Here is a 20,233-nt window from a genome sequence, read left to right as displayed (position 1 = left end):
TTTTCGTGTCGTATGTCGCAACTATCATCATGTTCACTTGCAACAAAAAGTCGCTAAACGAGACTGCTTTATTTGTCCCCATGAATGATTTGAACTCACCTATAAATGCGAGGGTTCTAGCTATCGGACATCCCAGTGCTTTTAAGGGTGAAACATCCTTTTCTGTGATACAGGAGCCCAACCATGGCAATTTCGACTTCTTTTTTTTTTCTTTTCTTTTTGCTTTCAATAACTATCCAAGCCCCAAGAACCCTAAAGAATTATGCTGGAAAAAGTCAATATGCCTTAAACATTTGCTTGTGCGAACGAGTCTAACCCCCGAATCTTCCAAGAATCCTCGATTCAAAATTCTTCCTACTCTCCTTGATTATTATTATTATTATTATTATTATTATTATTATTATTATTATTATTATTATTATTATTATTATTATTATTATTATTATTATTATTATTATTATTATTATTATTATTATTATTATTATTATGACGACGACGACGATGTTTACTTACATTTCCTTTGAAACGGTGCGGCGGTAAATAGTCAACTAGCTTGCTTGAGCTAATCCGATATTATGTAAATCAGTTGCAGTCTAGCATTTTGCCTATCTCTTCATATTTTATTTCCTCCTGAAAACCTCTGCCTCGATACCGAACAATTATCCATGTGCAGCAACTCGGGTTCAATCAATCTGTTTCCTGTATATTTTTTTCTACCAATGCAGCGTCTTTTACTTATCTCGGCTACTGACCATCCTCTTTGAATCCCAGCGCTCGTGCAAGGTGAACGTTGCCTACGGATATCGCTGGGTAAATAGCTTGGCACTCCATTACGAATTGAGTTTCACTGAGTTCGCCCTAGCTACACTTCTCAGTAATTGCTGCGGAGTGCCTCTGCAGCGCAGTGACCACTTATGTCGAGGCACGGCACTGCTATCAACGTTCCTGAATCGAGGTATAGTGCAGCATGGAGGAACGTTCTAGTATACGGGGGTCAATGTCGGTACCCTCTAGAATTGGATGCGTCATAACGTAATTACACACTATGGCTTACTCCGTTCTGGTAGTGACTGCACCTGCCCAACACGGGCGCAGCCGGAAGAATCGCACGCAGCACTCTTCTTTACTTTTCTCGTAGCAACATCATTGCTACACAACGTCAGCAAATTTTGGTCTCTCTCATGACGTCACGATAACGTGATGCCAGGTCCGGCAGTTAGAGCTTCAGTAGTTAAATCAGCATATATGTTAAGCGTTTCTAAACACTTTAATACTTGCAAGACACGTGTGATAGAGCTTCTAAAGCTTCGAAAATATGTTAGTAAGCGCCCTTAACGACGTAGGGCTATGCTGTTTGTTTATTTCTTTCGTTTTGTATTTTTTTAACAATGCACCATCTGGTAACTTTTGCAGTTTTTTTCCTGCGCCGAAAGCGCTCAGGGACCCAAGAAATATTATAGAATGTGAAATGTGACTAGAGCGACGGCGTGAGCTTTTTGTCAGCCCTCCTGCCGTGAAGCGGAAACCGTGCAGGAAGCGTTCGATCGTGACCAACTTGCTAGTAATTGTGACGAGGAACTGGAAGCCACGTAACGATATCAACTATGTTTTGCTCAGTACACGCTTTAAGAAAAGGTCGTTGTAGTTACTTCCTAGTTGTCACAGCATCCGCTACATCGAGAGAACTGCAGTTGGTAATTAATGATAGAGCTAGCAACATTACTGATTAAGTAAAATAGTCACTCTTATTAATGAGCCCTAGTTACCAATACCGAACGCAGTTAGCATCACCGGACACAAAGTTTTAAGCCTATTATGATGTTTATATCAGACCTGCTCTAGGATATATCAGAGCGGCTCCAATATATGCGTTATAGGTGCGATGCATGTCTTAGCATTGCATCCGTTTGGAGTTTGGTAGCTGAGACCCATTAGAAGCCGTGGCTACATTGTTTAGTCAGTAACGCTGCTAATTTTACCATCAATTACCAGTAGCAGTTATACCAAGGTAGTGAATCCTGCGATAACTAAATAGTAACTGCAACGACCTTTCTTTTAGAGTGTATTCTTTAAGTGTACCAAAAACAGAAATGATCTGATTTGGTAGCCGCTATATTGACGTGTATTAAATTTGTGATGTTTAAAAGAAAAGATCAGTCTACTGTTGGTAATCAAATTCTGAGTTAAGCAGTTAATTTTTTTATTGTCGGACTCCACCTCTAGATCCACTACATCCCGAAGGAAATTAGGTGAAAAGATGCTAAGCAGTTCAGAAAACTGACGAACTCCACCATATTTATTATCGAGATCATTTTTTCTGTATGTCTCAATGCTGGTTGAACGGCACCACAAAAGTGTTCGAACCTCGGTCAGGCTACATTTTTTTTTTCTTCGCTTACGACCTGTTCTTGATTTGACTAGGGAAAAAAACTGTGAAATTGAAAAAAAAAATCAAAGGTAGACAGCAGGCATTGGCTTACTTTTCCCATTCTCCGCAGGCCTTGAGAAGTTGTCGTACCTTGCCTGGTTCGGACAAGAACACCGCATCGTTGTGGTCCACGACAACGTTGGCCGCGCTGAATGTGTTATTGAATATCTGGTAGATGTTAACCATAGATCGTCTCTATGAAACAAAAGACGGAAGCATAAAGACGAGTGTCTGGCGAAAACCTGCCTGATCGGGGAAGATCGTAGTAAATAGTGCACGCAGCTCCGACTAAGGTAAAATGTACTGAATGAAACGTTTCGAAGTACGACAGAGCGGCCTGAATAATGAAAGATTGTGAGTGCGAACCTAGGATCTGCTTTCGCTCACTGGCGATGACGCAGGCGTCATCCTAGTTGATCACGTGCTTAGTAGACACAACATGCTCTGCGAGGTCATTAGACGTCATGTTGCGTCTACTGAGTCAGTGGTGACTCCTACCGGTTGTCGCCAATGAAAGAAAAGAGCACGTGATAACACGTACATAAATTAGTGTACTTAGTCGTTTGGTTGTCATTGTGAACAAGGCTGAAATGTCTTTTAGCTGAATGCATTTCACCTTGGCCGGTGCTGTGCGCATATTTAGTAAAAAGAAGGAAGGATTGTACCTTCGTGCTCCTATGATCGTCTTTTGTAACTTCGGAGCACCAAACACATTTAACAGCAGTAAGAAATGTCGTGGACCGAACGTTCCAACAAAGGCACTTCTCTCCGCCTGGGTGCTGCTACCCTTGTCAAAACGTTGGCTCTAGGGGCATTCTTTCTTCTACCACTGTTAATAAATTCAAACCTCCATTTTCCTGAGAAACTTTCTCTTATCTGGATTCCAGAGGCAATAAATGCCACTTACAGCACTGAGAAAATGTACCATGTAACGGCATCGCGTTCTCTTTGAATGGACGCGCTAAATATTCGGAGGCCAGAGATTATTATGCACTCCTAGACTGCGGCGCGTCTCGAGCCCTCGTGGTTCAAGAAGGATTTCGCGAATATATTTCAGCGATATACGCAGCACCCTAGAAGCGACTACATTTTTCTCCCTCAACTGATACAATTAAAGCAGCACCGCAGAGACAGTTTTGTTCGCAATGTTCGACATCAAAATCATGAAATACTTGCAATTATGTTACGTATGTATGCAGCAACCGGAAATTTACTATGCGTAAATATTTTACACGGTGTGGGCTTCTCAAGAAAAGCTCAGTTTTCGCCCAGTGTTGTCATGCAACTTATCAATACATAGACCAATGTGCCGCTAGCACATTTCACCACTCGCCAAACTTCATACTCCAACAAAGTTGCCCACTAGCCAAGCGCAACTTCACTGTATACTTTCTCTTGGAAGAGCTCTGGAAGTCACAGATAAGAACAAAACTTGCCCGTAAGGCTCTTTATGTCATAAATAACCATTCGGATTTATTTTCAAGTCTCATTACACATTTGTGTTTTCATCGCTTCGAACATTAAGATAAAGAAAGGCTTCCTCACCAAATCGGCGTCACCCTCGAGCTCACCAACGCTGGTAATGCTTGAATCAGATTCGTTGCTCCCTTTGGAAAATATCTACGCGTGACAAAGGGAAAAGGTGTGCATTAAATTCCGCGACATTAGACAAAGCTCTAAGCATTAAACGCATCAATCAAAGAATGAAGGAGCGCCCATGAAATTAAAACATGTCAGTATAAATGAAGGCAACGACACTTCTCACGAGTTATATTGTCAAGCGTCCATCATCATTAGCTTCGGACCAAGCCCCTTGTTCGCATGCAAAATTTATATGCTGGTGTTTTACGTGTCAGAATAACGATATGATTATGAGGCTTGCCGTAGTGGAAGACTCCAGGTTAATTTTGATCACCGGGTGTATTTCTAACATACACGCAATGCACAGTACACGGGCGTTCACGCATTTCGCCCCCGTCAAAGATGCGGCCGCCGCGGCCGGGATTTGATCCCGCGCCCTCAGTTGTAGCAAACGCAACGTCTCAGCCGCTAACTACACCACCACGGTGGTATCTTTGCTTGCAAACGTGGAAGTCTGCTTAGTGCTTCGTGAGTAGTCGCTCGCTTTCCAGCACTTCCATGTTAACATAAGCCAAAATGTGGCTCGTGCATGACAAATGTCAATAATAAGGGATAAAAGCGAAACAATGCTATTGTCGCTACTGTTGCTATAGCGCCGTAACAAATGAGAGCAGACGAGACAGGCTGCGTCGTCTGCTGCCCTTCCGTCTTATCTCACATGCACTGCCCGCTATTTAATGAAGGTAGTTTCTATACTGCTAAATCTACACGAAAGGGATGGCAGAAGCGGCGTAGGGTGCGCCACCTGCAGAGGAAGAACCACGCACAGCGGAATGTCGCTCACCTCAGCCAACGTCATTTCAAAGTTCACCATCTGATCAATAGTGGAAACGAGCTGCGTGGCGTTTAAGGAGGTCGTGTTGATCCGTTTTACGACCTCGCGTATGTATTCCTTGTAGTGAGTCGTGTGCAGGTATTCTCGTTTCACAGGCAGCGAGCCCGACCGCACCTGCGAGGAAAATTTGACAACAAAGCGTTGAGACATGTTGCGCTCGCGCATTCCTGATGAGGAATATCACATTCACGAGGTGTCGTTCGAGTAACAATTTGTTTCAACAACTAATTTTTATTATACCAAAGAGTACAATGATGTCGAAAGCACTATTGATACACACCTGTACTTATTGTAACATTTCTCTTAAATTTTCTCTCTTCTTATTTTCCGCCCGGGGCGCACCAACAATAAGGACCCCCAGCATACACCTCTTCTTTATTGACGGGGGCACTTCGGGCACATCTACACAAATTTCACTCATCGTGAAGATCGTACAATTTACGTGTCTTATTTTTTTATTATTACTTTAAAGACCGGAAGCACTCCTACTGCATTATACTTATATACAGACTGTCAAAGGACACTAAATTAACAATCGCGGGTTGCTGACCAATTTGAGCGAGTGTATAGTACTATTTTAAAGCGACGCTTTCTTTGCCTTGTTGAAAACGTCTTGTTGAAGTAGAGTGCAGTCACGAAGGCTGCGAGTTCTCGTTATTATAATAACAATAATAATCAATCAATCAATTATTTATTTATTTATTTATTTATTTATTTATTTACCACGCCCAGGAACAACAGTGAGGTCTGATTGCTGGCGCACGTATGCAGTAAAATAAAAAAAAAAGACACTGCAAGGGAATATAAGTAAAAAAAATTACAACGAATAAAAAGAACAACCTTGAAAAGAAGCGTGTACATACAGCAAGGCACAAGGTGAATACAAAAGAAAAAGAAAAAAGAAGATAAGGGCACTTGAACAATTTGTGAGACTATGACACAACAACGCAGTCTTGAAAAAGACAATGACAGTGAGCTATGAAAAATATCAAGATTATGAAGATAAGCGTTGTAAGAACTCTGTATTCTGTGGACGGTTGAGTGTTGGTGATGAGAGGCAGGAACATGGAAAGGTCTATGTTCTCTGGTGATCTTGCGCTGTATAAGAAACATGATAAACTGATGTGTTCGGTACAGGTGAGGACACGTGAATGAGTTTGAAAAAGAAACAGATGGTCAGCGGGATTACATCGGCAGCGAAGTAAGGGCACTGACAATAATCCAGCAGTGCTAGAACAAGGTCTATTGTCCGTCTCAGCAAAGCGGTGATGATATGTGCTTAGAAACGTTTTCTGGACCCGATCTATAATGTCACTGTTGCACCTAGAAATGTCATTTCAGGCGATCGACGTGTATTCGAGTGGGGGAACAAATATTGTTGTTTACAACTTGCGGCACGGTGTAGGAGAATTGAGTTGTGTCGATACTCTGCAAACAAGGCCAAGAGAGCGCACTGCAACGCGTTTAGTGTGCGCTGAAAAGCGTCCTTAGTAAAACGGCGCCAGAGAGCACAAGGTACCAGACGAAAAAGAACGACAGGTACACAGGGCGCCCTCTGTGTACGTGTCGTTCTTCTTCGTCTGGTACCTTGCGCTCTCTGGCGCTATTTTACTACGGGCATGTACCGACTAGCCCAAAAATACGTCTTGACCTGAAAAGCGTAATGTTGTATCAAGAGTACACAGAGATCGTTGACCTCACAGACCTTACACAATGGTACAGAATCTACAGAAAAGGAAAAAGAAATGCTTGCTGTTTTGCGTGTGAAGGTCATGACTTTGCTCTTACCAGCATTCAAGGTGAGGTTATTATGTTTGCACCACTTAGAAAAAAAAGAAACACGAAAACAGGTCACACTGCAGGATGCGACAGCCATCAACAGTACACATTTCGTTAAAAACCTTGATGTCATCTGCATATAGAAGGAATGAAAAATTCCGATAATCAAGCAATCAACGAATCATGTTCATTTAACATACCCAGGAACAACCCTACGGTCTGAGTGCTAGCGCACGGTAAAATGAAAAATATACATATACAGGAAAAAAACATAAATTAGAAGACAACAATTATGAAATGGAACAGCTTGCAATAAACAAAAGTCATGACGAATTCGCAACAGGAAGACGGAGAATGAACCCGAACAGTGGATGAGATTCAATAAAAAATAAATTAATCAATCCATTCTTTAGATTATGTGCCCAGAAAAAAAAGGACATGAGGTTTTAATACTGGTGCACAAGTAATCTAGCGAAAATATAATGTATACAGCTATTAAAAAAAAAAGAATACGAAGGCAAAAAAAAAAAAAGATGCATGAACAAAAAAACCATTTGGGCATAATAGTGGCACACACCAAAGGACACGGAAAGTTGCTAAAACAAGCTCTTGTACATTGATAAAGATAAGGTAAACAGAAGACTAGTGAGCAAGCACAAGGAATAAAAAAAAAACTAAACATAAAGGCACAAGCGTAAGGAAAAGGGAATGAAGAAAGGGGAAACGATGCATCTAAAATACATGTAAATGCAATGCACCAAGAGCATTAAATGGGGAGAGAAAAACAAAGGCGCTGAAACATTAGACATATATCGCCAGGAAAGCTGAAAATGTGCTAAATCACACGGCGAAAGAGAGCAGCTACGTATACCGAGAAACACTAGCACACGACAATACGAAACTTTGAATAGAACGACGAAAGCGAGGGATGAAAAATATCAACATCAGCGAAATAGGTATTCTACAGATATTGAATTCTGTGCACAGCAAATTTTTTGCTGTGATAAGCAAGAATGAAGAATGGTCGGCATTCCCTTGTGACTTTCTGCGCACTCCGAAGCACGACATAATTAGGTAGATCAGCGCAGTTCAGGTTTCTGTGAAGGAACTTATACAAACACCGAAGGTCTGCGCGAATACGCCGGCAGGTAAGCGACGCTAGTGAGGGTAAAGTACAAGTGCTATACAAGATTGACCAATGGCAGCGCAACAATGATGGCGGTCAACTGATACGAACTTATTCTGAACTCCTTTCTAGCCTATAACTATGGTATTTGGAAGTTCCATTCCACACCACCGATGCGTATTTGAGTTGGGGAAGACATATAGCCTGACAAAGCGTTAGGAAAAGAGTGGGAGTTTTTTTCGTGTGAGGAGCGGCAAACAGAACCTAGAGAGCGCAGAATACGCATAACCAACAACAACAACAACAACAACAACAACAACAACAACAACAACAACAACAACAACAACAATAATAATAATAATAATAATAACAGCAACAACAACATCGGAGAGTGTCGAGTTATCGGCTGGCGCGTTTGGCGTGAAATTAACCATTTAGCACACCAGATTCCGTTAACGGTGCGCAATCTGCCTCTGAGATCCGCAAGGCTCTACATTATCACGGTGCAGTGACATCAAAAAGGCTGAAGAATTACGAGACAGAATGAATGAAGAATATTTTTGTTTGACCAACTGGTGCACAGCGAGCAAAACAAGGTTGCAGTAAAAACTATACAGGAGCGCGCGCGACCCGCGGTCGTCGAATCGAAATCCCTGTGCGGCCCTCGTGCATGCATCCGCCATCGCACATTACAGAACATTAGGTGGCGTTCGCGTCGGTCCAACAATGTACTACAGCGTTCGAGACGTAGCGCATAATATCTAATAATGATGGGCCCATCTCGTCGTCATGTTACGATATCATGTCACGACAGAGTATCCTCCACAGAGCCATAACATAACAGCGACAAATCGGCGAAAGCGATCAGCTGCAGAAAGAAAGGCAATGCACAGATATCAAATCATCGTCCTTTGATTGATTGAGTTTAAGTTGGATTTACACAAAGGACGGGCTGTCTCACTCCGCGGTCGAGCATGACACAGCTGAACGCCACCGAGTCAGACCGCATGTACAAGGAAGCCGCAGACGAGTCAATGATGACGCGATTTGTGGTACAGCTGAACCACATAACAGGATCGCTTGCGCACTGATTCAACAATTCGCCCCGTCGTGTGAATCCAGCACTAAAGTCCCATGGGCAGTGCAGCTGTTGAGAGTGACGTCGTACAGTGGAGGGACTGATCTTGACCTCCGCAGTGTTATTTAACGTGCACCAATTTCCCGGTGCACTTTTTTTTCTGCACTTCGCCTCCAAGTGACCAAAGTAGGTTAAGTAAACTGCATCTGCTTACGTGTATAATGTCTTTGCTTGTGTCGTGGTTCCGTTTCACGTCAACGTAGAAGGTGAGCCTGTGGTGAAGGTGACAAAACATGCCAGGGGCTACACCGAACACCAGCAGCGACTAGAGTGCGGTGAATCTAATCGACGTCCTCGTGCCGAGAAGCAGAACGCAAAAGCCACTGAATGACCGCGGCGAGTCTCCGATCTTGGCGTGTTGAGATATTTTACACCTACAAGAGCAGCCTAACGATGATGAAAAAGCTTTGGTGCGTTTAATTTTTTAACAGAGACGATTGAAATTTGTGTTTTTTATTTGCCAAATAAAAGGGAAGCGGAGATCCGAAGAAAGAGCCACTTATTCCTTTGATGAGCCTTCCTCCACCTTGCGGGGTTCTGCAGAAGTTAATTGTAATATTCGGTGTCCACGAGCTTGACGTTGTCGATCAATTCGGCGTCACTTTGGCAATATGCTAGTCTCGTGGTTAGCTGAGATGGTAAATCGATCACCCCGGAAAGGTGTTGGTTACGGGTTCCATCCCCGAACCAGGATGCATTCTTCCTTCAGATGAACAAGAGCCTTAGGCTGCATCCGAAATATACATATAGGTTAGGTAAATTGTATTGCTTACGTGTATTATGTTCTTGTTCGTGTCGAGGTTCCGCCTCACGTCGACGTATACAATGGGCTTGTGGTTGAAGGTGACCATCAGGTCGCCGAGGAGCCGACTCCACTGCGGGATGATTACGTCTCCCGGACCGTTGGGCCATTCCTCGACGCCGATGGTGTGCATGATATCGTTCCAAGCCTCCTCGTCGTCCCTGTCCACCTCGTTACCTAGATGTGACGGAGGAGTGAGGAGGTCACGCTATTACAGATCACATGTGATTCGTTAAACTCACCGACTAATCGAAAACAGGCAATTAATTAATTAATTTAATTCATTCATTCATGTAATAATTGAACCGAGATCCTCAAGATTTACCCACGGTGCTGTGGACCGTGCTTGTCGCATATATATATATATATATATATATATATATATATATATATATACCAGCGTCTTCAAAAAAAAGCGCTGAAGGGCTTTCATCGCTTTGTAAAGCTGTTCTTTATAGTCATAAGCCTAACACTAAGAAGTGAGAACGGATTTCAGGCTTCTTGTTTAGTTTCTTCGCATAAGGGAGTTGGTTCCGCAATTCGTATGCAGCATGTGCCCCAAGAAACCACCGGCTAAGGGCTGCAATAAAGCCTACTCGTGCGGTCGATTTACCATACAGTGATGTAATGAGCAGTACTTTATCAAATAAAGTTGTAGGAGTTTCGTAGAGAGCGAAGGAGGTATATTACTCACCACCTAGCATGCAGGAGGAGTGAGCTTTGTATAAGAAATTTTCGATCCGGCTGGCATTCTCGTAGGGTACTGACAGAGCACCTGCATAAGTGGGTATACTTGAGTTAGCAATGGTTCATCTGTTTCAGTTAAAGCGGCATTACAATTAACAGTAAAGAGCAGCTTTAATTGATTTAGCCTCTTTGGTCTACATCTTTCGTCGGCGCTCATGGGATGAGTTAAGGAAACACTGAGACAATTGCTAGCAGCAATGTATAACGGCAGTGACCAAAATTTCGGATGCTGCATGAGCGGTAGTGGGCGACCATTAAAAGCACATGTACGTACATGACCTGTGGTACCTTGTTTTTCTTTCCTTTTTGCCTGCGCTTCTTTCTTTCTTTTGTACGTTTCCTTGTACCTTTCCCTGCGATACTTTGCCCGTCACGAAATATATCTTTAGCTCTCTAGCGTTAGTGTCGCACACTCTTTGTACTAATATCTTGTCTTTTCACTGCTTTTAACTCCACACTGATTTGTTGACCAGCTCTCCTGCTTCTTCTTTGTGAAATCAACGGCCGCAGTAAGGTTATTGTTCTAGCGTCTCGGGATTCTTTCGGCATATCCCGGGATTATTTCGGATAAGCTGATAGAAAAATAGCGACTCGCTGTGAAACCCTCCTGCTCTGTGCATGAGAATGCCCGTCACAGTTTGTCTCCATTTCCTTGAACATCTTTCAAGTTATTTATTTATTTATTTATTTATTTATTTATTTATTTATTTATTTATTTATTTATTTATTTATTTCATACCCAGTTTCATTCGCTCTCGATCACACCTTATTCACAGCATACTCTCTCTATCATTCTTTGGCCGCGGTATGGATAGTGAGGAAGTTTCGGTTGCCATAGATACGTCTTTCTTTTCTTCCTCTTTCAATGCATCTTATGGATCTCCTTTTTTTTTCATCTACATTATCAATAGATCAATCAACCAGTCAATTCGAGTACCTCCATGTGTGCCGCACGTCGGCATCGTTTTAAGGACTAGCAGACCACGGAAAATTCTTTGAGCCCTTGAAAGGGAACTATAACTTGCGCTTACGCGGAACACCTTGAACGTCGCGAAACTCAATTAGTAAGTCTGCCGTAAAGCCAATTGCAAAGGTTTCAGGAGCACGGTATACAGGGAAGACGTTGTTTTCCTCGACTCTTTGTCAATCAGCAAAGACATCTAGATAGTCATGTGGTGGTCTTACAGCGAAGTGCCCAATCCACCTTTTTTCAATTGGCGGCGGTTCTGTTGGCCACTGCGAAATTTCGCTATTTCTTTTTCTCAGATTCCGCACACCTATAGCTTGCGCTGTTGGGGGGCAACCATCACTTGGAGTGCGTACGTGGACGGCTGCTCTTCGCAAGAGTTCATGAAGGCAAGCGCCTGAGCGACCTTCGTCAGGCTTAAAAAAAGCAGTACACCTTGAGTGGCAAATAACTCAGCGCGACTGGATGCGCAAACGTGCGAGTGCTTCTGGGCTATCCGAAGGCTGGTGTACAAAGCTCTTCAGGAATATCTGTCCCTTAACCCTTTGTGCGCCGTGTGTCTTTGCGAAGCGCATCAAATTTAATTTTTGTCTAAGTGACACTTCAGCAGTCTTTAAATGAAGATGATATGTACTAACGATATGTTGCTGAACATTTTACAAGTTTCCGAATCTGAAAATTAAATAAATAATAATTGCGCTAATAGTAACTTAATTAAGGTAATTAGTGTTCATCAGGTGACACGGCCTATGTTGTTGTTATTGTCTTTTGAATGACACCTCATGATCAACATCGAAGTCCGCTGAATCATATTTCATAAGGTGTTCTTGAATTTCAGCATGGTTCGAGAAACGCGGGGGCACGGCCAGGTGTGTGCATCGGCAACCAGACGATTGTATTCAGGCACGACACTTGGAGGGCTTGCTTCCGGGGTTTCGGCTACTGCCACAGTGGCTGTCAATCTCAGTGGCCCTCTGTCAGGAGCACCAAGCACGATTGTCAACTAGACAACGGCTACTGCACCAGCCAATCAAGAGCCGCGTTTGCGCGCCGAAACCGGGGTGAATGCGGACCCTTCTCCCTGTCTTACTTGAAATGTTGTACTTCACCGCTTGGTCCAGCGCTTGAAACTGGCCGTACACTGCGCTGTACTCGGGCACTTCCTGCCTCGACGTCCACCCGCCGCAGGCGAATTGGAAGAAGTTGTCGCACGGGTCGGCGCTGGTGTCCATGTTATCTTTGATGGCAGCTCCTATACAAGCGTTCAGCATTGGGCTGGATGTTATGAACAGCATTGGGGTGCTGCCTGATTACCCGAGACTCAACGCAAAAGAAAAACAATCACTGTTGCATAATGATCACGATAAACTTGCTCGCATAATACGATAGGACATCAAAAATAATGAGGAAAGGGAGTGCACGTCTGAGCAACAAATGCGCTGGTGCGTGTCTTCGTTTTATTTTGCTATGTTTTTCAAGAAAAGTAGCAGCGAAGGAATACAGTAGAAGGATCGACATGTGGGCAAGTTGGTAATGGTTGAACATCTTGAAGGGGCGGCGAAAGACGGCGAAGACAGAAGGCAGGAACACACAGCGAGTTCAGCGCTGTTCCTGCCTTCTGTCTTCGTCGTCTTGCGCCGCCCCTTCAAGATGTTCAAGGAATACAGAATCGTCACAAGCAACATATATGGCTAGGGTGCGGCATCAAAAGAATAAAAGACATTGACACAATTTGTTGAAGCTCTCGTAAGTGTACGCCCATGTCCATACGACACGTAAAGTCACTAGCATGCATAGGCATTTGGCCAGCTGCAAATATCGCTAGTCACTTGACGAAGGCCATGCCACAGCAGAAACGTTCGTAAAGGCGCCTTTTTGTACGCGTGTTATTTCGTTAGTAATTCTGGTGCACTAAAACCGGATAAGGGAAGGTCACGTGCGTAGTGTTTGGAAATAACGAAATTTGAATTTTCTCTATCTATCTATCTATCTATCTATCTATCTATCTATCTATCTATCTATCTATCTATCTATCTATCTATCTATCTATCTATCTATCTATCTATCTATCCCTCCCTCTCTCTCTCTCTCCCTCCCTCTCTCTCTCTCTCTAAATAAGGGCACGTGGCCTGCTCATTTTTATAACGCTTGTTTGAACTGACCCCCCCCCCCCCCCCGTGCGCCATCACTCACATAATCAACAATAACATTCACAATCGCCATTACCATCTCAACTAGTGGCCTTAATAAGCGCTTCTGAGCATAATAAAGCGTACACTAAATTGTTCCTACCTTTCCTTGCGCAGGCAGGTGTCCTGCAAACAGTGGGAGCTGACATTCCTGAGAAAGAAAGCAGTAATTAAGGGCCTGCCGTTAATCTAAATGGGTCCCCGCCTGTGAAGTGATATATTGTCCAAGAATTGCGAATTTGTCCTCTTGGAATGTGTTCGTGATGATCAACGCGCACAAAAAGTAATACAAGGAAACACAAGCTGTTAAGAGAGCGCTTGTACTGTGTTCCCTAATTCTGTACTCGTTTTCGGGCGCGCAGATACTCATAAATGCGAACTGACCTCACCTGCGAGCCCAATGCTATCCGAATGCCTTTTTAATGTCATTGTTACCCAGACTTTGTTTTCCTAATGTAATAATGATTTAGTTTAGCCACGGTCCACTTTTTTTAGGTAAATAGCTCTCCGATTTTGGATGTTCGTAATGCATGCTATCAATCTAGCAGTATAAGCAAAAGTTAGATTTCGCAAAGCGAGTACAACAGACTACACCGCAAAACGCCTCTTAAGTATTTTTGTCAAGTCATAAATAGGCATGTCGCAGTCACAAATAGTGGAGGTGGATAGGGCGAGTCTTGTTTATAAATGAGCAGCTTGGATGAAAAACAAAAATGAGACACAACGCTGCGCTGTGTGCATCTACACATTGGGTTGTTGTTCACTTCTAAAGATACTCTGACAACCTGCTTGAGCCTTAACGGTTTTTAGCAGTCTTACCGAGGAAAGTAAGAGCTGCAAGGGAATGCAAAATAACAGTAATTTCTCGCTTAAATAATACATTCACAGATATGTACAGTTGTACAGGCGCAAGGTAGGCATAGTGCCTCAACGAAGCGGTTTGCCAACACTTACCGGTGCCAGCATTCGTGATGAAAAAGAGAACAAGAATTTTCACTTTCATGCTGACTATCTCAGGTCCTCCCTCAGTTATCGAAAAGTTGTATAATAAATTTGGCTATAAAATTACAATCTAACTTGAAAGAGCGTTAAAATTAAGGGATTCGCCCGTGAACACACATAAAAAAGCAAATTTGAAGCGTTCTTCTACCTGCAACTGCGCCAACGAGAAAAATGAACAAGTCTCACTAAGGTCTATAGAAAAAGTCATGTGGTCGGAGAGGGTTAGTACTCGGAAAAGCAGCTGTGCGCATAACAGTACTAATATTATAAGCTTGAACGAAGAGCAAAGGTTTCTCCATGGCCATATTTAAGCGCGTGTTTGCAAGCTCAAATGTGGCCGTTTCCCCTCCCGCCGTGACCGCTGCAAGCAAGGCAGCAGCCATGGGCGGAGAGGGAACGGCCACAACAAGAAATTATGCGTCCGTTAGCAAACAATACGGCATCGAGAGGGTCGTGATTTCAGCCGTTCCCTTTTGCAGGACGACCGTAGCGTAAGTGCGTGACTTGAGCATATATGCGCGTGAGCGTTAGTATTCCCACCGACCACATTTCTCGCGCGTTTCCCTCCCTATTTGACAGCTCTTAGTTGCCTTATTTCCTTTTATTAGACTTGTTACTCCCGTTGTACACGTTACTATCGTTGCTTAAACTGCCGGCTCACAAATAGTCCCATTTCCCGGGATGTCATCAGCTAACAAAAATTACGGCAGATCCAACGCACTTGTGATCCATGTTAAGCGGACACTTTTTCAAACGTTTCAATTAATAATGTCGTGCTAGAAAACGACGAGTGCGCACAAGGAGCTGTTACCGTTCTTCTCCCGTCAAAGAAGCATTCTATCATTTCACTTTACCCTAACGCGCAAGTAAGTGCTTGTGTTCTGGAGCACTATAATAAAGTAAGTGGGTCAGGATGTACAGCATCTTATGTTAGAATGCCCGCGACACAACACACACAGACAACGTTCACCACGTGATTCAGTGGCATTATACCTCAGGCCCTTGAGCCTCAGAAAGATCTTAGGTCCTTGGCCAACATATCCATTGCAAAGACGAGCGTTACTGGCCCTCCAAAGATTTCTAGCAGCGAGCAATAATCTGGAAAATTTTGAGTAGAGTGCTCGTCTGTGATAAGCTAAGTCTGTGGGATACTTGTTTTAGCTCGCGAGATGGCCGTTAGGTTTCACCTGATCGTTGAGTTTACTCGCGTCTATTGTGGACCAAATAAAGTTGTTTCACTCACTCACTCACTCACTCACTCACTCACTCACTCACTCACTCACTCACTCACTCACTCACTCACTCACTCACTCACTCACTCACTCACCCTACTTTGGCCACTTCAATGCCTGGATTCATGTACCTCCGTTTGAATCTAATCCGTGCTTTTTACGTGCCGTCATTTTAGTGTAGTTATGTGACCGGACTTTGTAGAGACGCAACCGCAGCTGCAACCGCAGCAGCAACCAAGTCGCCTCGATGGTGACGGGTTAAATTAAACACAGGCATCACCATGGCTACACACGCAACGAAGCACACTAACACTGGGAAACAACAATACACAATCTGGCAGTGGAACTGCCGGGGCTACAGGAGGAAGCGGGGTAATCTCCAGCAATTCATACGCAGCCGCGAGACGAAACCGGACGTGATCCTTTTACAGGAGACAAACCATCCGGTTAAACTAGCTGGCTACAAAGCCATAGACGCGACCGCGACGGAGAACAGGCAAAGAAGGAAACGGGCTACACCCCGCGTGGCGGGTGGCGCTGGGCCAGGGGCGATGGTGCCACGCCGGCCGTCTCCCCCGCCGCGCCCGTTGCCGGTCGCCGCCGTGCTCGTTCGACGTAATGTCACTGTGGCGCAGCGAGAACTTGCCTGCGTAAATATACCTCACGTGTTCATAGAATTAATTCCTAAGAGCGGCCGAGGACTCTTCGTCCTTAACGTGTATAGTAAACCCACGCTGCAGCACAGATTCGGGGACCTACTGCGGGGCGCGCGTGCGGCTTCCGGCGGCGAGCCTCTACTTGTTGCGGGCGACTTTAACGCGCCCCACGGAGCCTGGGGCTACACCCGGGAAACACCCAAGGGCAAACACCTTTGGGAAGACTCGCAAGACCAAAGGCTTGCACTGATCGCGAATCCCGCCGATCCTACACGCAGAGGTAACAGCGTGAGTGCCGATACGTTACCAGACCTTGCGTTTGTTTCAAATGTAACAACAGCGCACTGGCAAAATACCCAGGAAGATTTGGGGAGCGACCATGCGCTGATCGAGATCACGATAGGCACGGGCCCGAGCGGTCGGGATACTAACCCTGAGGGCAAAGGTCGTCAGCTCAAACTCGTGAAGTGGGACACGTTCCGCAAGAAGCGAAAAGAAGCGGGGCGAGCCGACGAGCCGATTACGGACATAGACGAGTGGAGTGAGACGCTCAGAAGGGACGTAGGCGCAGCAACGAGCGACGTTCCGCCCGAGGCGAACCTCGAAATAATTGACAGCAGGCTCCTACACATGTGGGAAGCAAAGCGAGCCCTCCTAAAGAGATGGAAATGCCAAAGACATAAGAAGGCGTTGCGCAAACGCATAGCACAGTTAGACAGAGGCATTGAAGAACACGCGCTTCAGGTATGCAGGGCACAATGGGAAGACACGTGCAACGGCCTCGAGAGGCAGATGACCGGGGCGAGCGCTTGGCGCCTTTTTAGACACCTATTAGATCCGGAGGAGACTCGGGCCGCTCAAGGCCATAAGACTCGTAGACTCGTAAGAGATTATAAAGGCGATAACTTCCTCGACGCAATACGTGACCGTTACTTTAAGAAGGCCGAAAGCATCCAGCATGCCGAGTACGACGGCGTCACAAACGAGAAACTGGACGCGGAATTTAGCGAATCGGAAATTCGGTTAGTCTTGTTCGAACTCAACACTCGATCGGCGCCCGGCCCGGACCGGGTTACCAACAAGACTCTCCGAAACCTAGACGACGAGTCAATCTCCCGACTCGCGGCCTACGTCAATGAGTGCTGGCGAGAGGGTTCCCTTCCCAAAGCGTGGAAACGGGCGCGCGTTATCATGATTCCTAAACCTGGCAAGCAAGTTACGCTCGATAATCTAAGACCGATTTCGCTTACGTCTTGCGTCGGGAAAGTCATGGAACACGCAGTTCTCACCCGCGTGACCGACTTTCTCGAAGATCATGACGCGTTCCCGCACACCATGCTAGGATTCCGCCGCAACCTCTCAGCACAGGACGTATTGCTTCAGCTTAAACACCAGATCGTTGACGACGCTACCAGCTCCACTAAGGCAATTCTAGGCTTAGATATTAAAAAGGCGTTTGACAATGTTAAGCACGAAGCGATCTTAAAAACAATTAGAACATTAGGACTAGGCCAAAGAATGTATAATTACGTTAGAGATTTCCTCACGGGTAGGCGCGCATGCGTCGTCGTCGGCGACGAGGAATCACCGGAATTTGAGACGGGTCCGTGCGGCACGCCGCAAGGGTCCGTCATATCACCATTACTATTTAATTTAGTTCTACTCGGTCTACCCGAGAAATTAACAGAAATAGAAGGATTACATCACAGTCTCTACGCGGATGACATCACCCTCTGGGTTCCTGGAGGAGGATGTGACGGTCACGTCGAGCGAACGCTACAGGCAGGAGTAGATGCGGTTCAGAATTACTTGCGTGGAACGGGCCTCGAGTGCTCGGCAACCAAGTCCGAACTCTTACTCTACAAACCCACAAGGAGAGGTCGTAAAACCCTGCGCGAAGAGGAACGGGAATATTCCAAAATACGCATTACATTGGCAGATGGTACTCCCGTACCGCACGTAGAGAAAATTAGAATCCTAGGGTTACACCTGCAGGCAAATGGCCATAACGGAGAGACGGTGCGAATACTTCGTCGTTCGGTAGATGACACGATCCGACTCTTGCGTCGCATCACGAATAGACGCAATGGTATGCGTGAAGAGTGCGCGATCCGTCTCGTACAGGCGTACGCGATAAGCCGAATAACGTATGTTGCCCCCTACCTGAGGTGGATCGGGTCCGAGAAAAACAAAGTCGAATGCATGATCCGAAAGGCTTTCAAGAGGGCGGTAGGCGTTCCACTCAACGCGAGCACCGACAAGTTTCTAGAGCTCGGAGTTCACAACTCCCTCAACGAGTTAATCGAGGCGCACGACATTGCGCAATACGAACGATTATCAAGGTCAAAGGCAGGTCGATGCATCCTCGAGTCGCTCAGCATCGCGTACCACACTCAGCATGGAGAAAAGACGGCGGTTCCCGCCTCTGTTCGCGACCGCCTGATCATCCCGCCGCTTCCCAAAAACATGCACCCGACGCACCACGCCGGGAGGCGCAACAAACGAGCAAGCGACCTTCAGAAGAAGTTTGGTAACAGCAACGAGGCGGTGTACGTAGACGCGGCGCGATATGGAGGAGGGAGAAGCGCGCACGCGATAGCGGTTGTAGACCGCTCGGGTAGGTGCCTCGCGAGCGCCACGGTGACCACGGGACACACGGAGGCGGCCGAAGAAGCCGCGATAGCCCTAGCACTCGTCGCGGTGCCGAACGCTGCGATCGTGATCAGCGACTCGCAGGCGGCAATCCGCGGCTTCGCGCGTGGTCGTGTCTCGCGGGAAGCGGCCCGCATACTCCAAATTTCTGACGACGGCGACTCGCCCTCGCAACCCCAAAATTCTACGGTCTTCCTCCTCTGGACCCCGGCACACACCGATGTTCCGCTCGCGGGAAACGAGGCGGCCCACGCCACGGCTCGAGGTCTCACACGCCGAGCCGCTGCTGATTATGTGGCCGCCTCCGCCCCCGAGAGCGTGGCATCGGATCTGCCGGATCGGGACACTACAACAGAAACACAGCAACAAGAAACACACTGGGCGTGGGGCGATCGCCTAACCACGTTCAGAGACCTCACCCAACACTACAGACTTGAAAGACGCACATTCCCGCCACCGCACGATAAATTGAACAGGAACGAGGCCGTAACATTACGCTTGCTACAGACACACACCTACCCTAGCCCCGCTATCTTACACCACTGCTATCCGAGTCTGTATCCAACAGACGCGTGTAAAGCATGCGGACACAGAGCAACGCTGCCACACATGCTCTGGGAGTGTGCCGGCAACAACGGTAATCAAAGCAGCTCCGTTGGCGACGCGTCCAGAATCGCGGCTGTTGCCAGAGTAGGAGAAGGCTCGAGCTCCGTTCTTCCCGACGCCGCCCCGGATGCGGGAGCCGCCGGGGACCTTCTCCGTAGGCGTCGCCGCCGCTGGGAGGCGGCTATCAGAAGTTCAGAGCTGGCAGACCAGCTCTGGGCCGTCCGGCAAGCCAAAGATGCCGCTCGAGTCCAAGAACTTCGAGCCGTCACCTGAGGCCACCACATCAAGAACTGCCGGACTATTCTTTACTAAAGTTTCTTCTTCTTCTTGTGTTTATATTAGTGCGCCTATGTAATTGGACTTTGTGTTATTGTGTTATATATATATCCGGCACGCTCCCAAGGGAAGGCTCCCCCCCCCGAAGTTAAGCGAC

At 45.9% G+C, this 20,233-nt stretch overlaps 1 protein-coding gene across 1 annotated transcript in view; it reads right to left on the bottom strand.

Annotated features, from left to right (window-relative positions):
- The window catches only part of LOC126542945 (neprilysin-1-like), a 39,860-nt gene extending 26,024 nt beyond the window's left edge, over positions 1-13,836 (bottom strand). Inside the window, exons 1-7 of the mRNA XM_050190068.3 lie at positions 13,756-13,836; positions 12,554-12,715; positions 10,444-10,524; positions 9,721-9,926; positions 4,854-5,018; positions 3,974-4,048; positions 2,481-2,623 (exon numbers count right to left, since the gene is read on the bottom strand). Coding sequence (XP_050046025.3) covers positions 2,481-2,623; positions 3,974-4,048; positions 4,854-5,018; positions 9,721-9,926; positions 10,444-10,524; positions 12,554-12,715; positions 13,756-13,801 — 878 coding nt within the window. The 5' untranslated portion in view covers positions 13,802-13,836. The remainder of the gene's footprint in view (positions 1-2,480; positions 2,624-3,973; positions 4,049-4,853; positions 5,019-9,720; positions 9,927-10,443; positions 10,525-12,553; positions 12,716-13,755) is intronic.
- Positions 13,837-20,233: the final 6,397 nt, after the last annotated feature.

The sequence above is a fragment of the Dermacentor andersoni genome, chromosome 3 (genome assembly GCF_023375885.2).
Source record: "Dermacentor andersoni chromosome 3, qqDerAnde1_hic_scaffold, whole genome shotgun sequence".
Classification (NCBI taxonomy): domain Eukaryota; kingdom Metazoa; phylum Arthropoda; class Arachnida; order Ixodida; family Ixodidae; genus Dermacentor; species Dermacentor andersoni.
The sequence above is the reverse complement of the archived record's forward strand: the minus strand, read 5'-3'. Positions and strand labels throughout refer to the sequence as shown.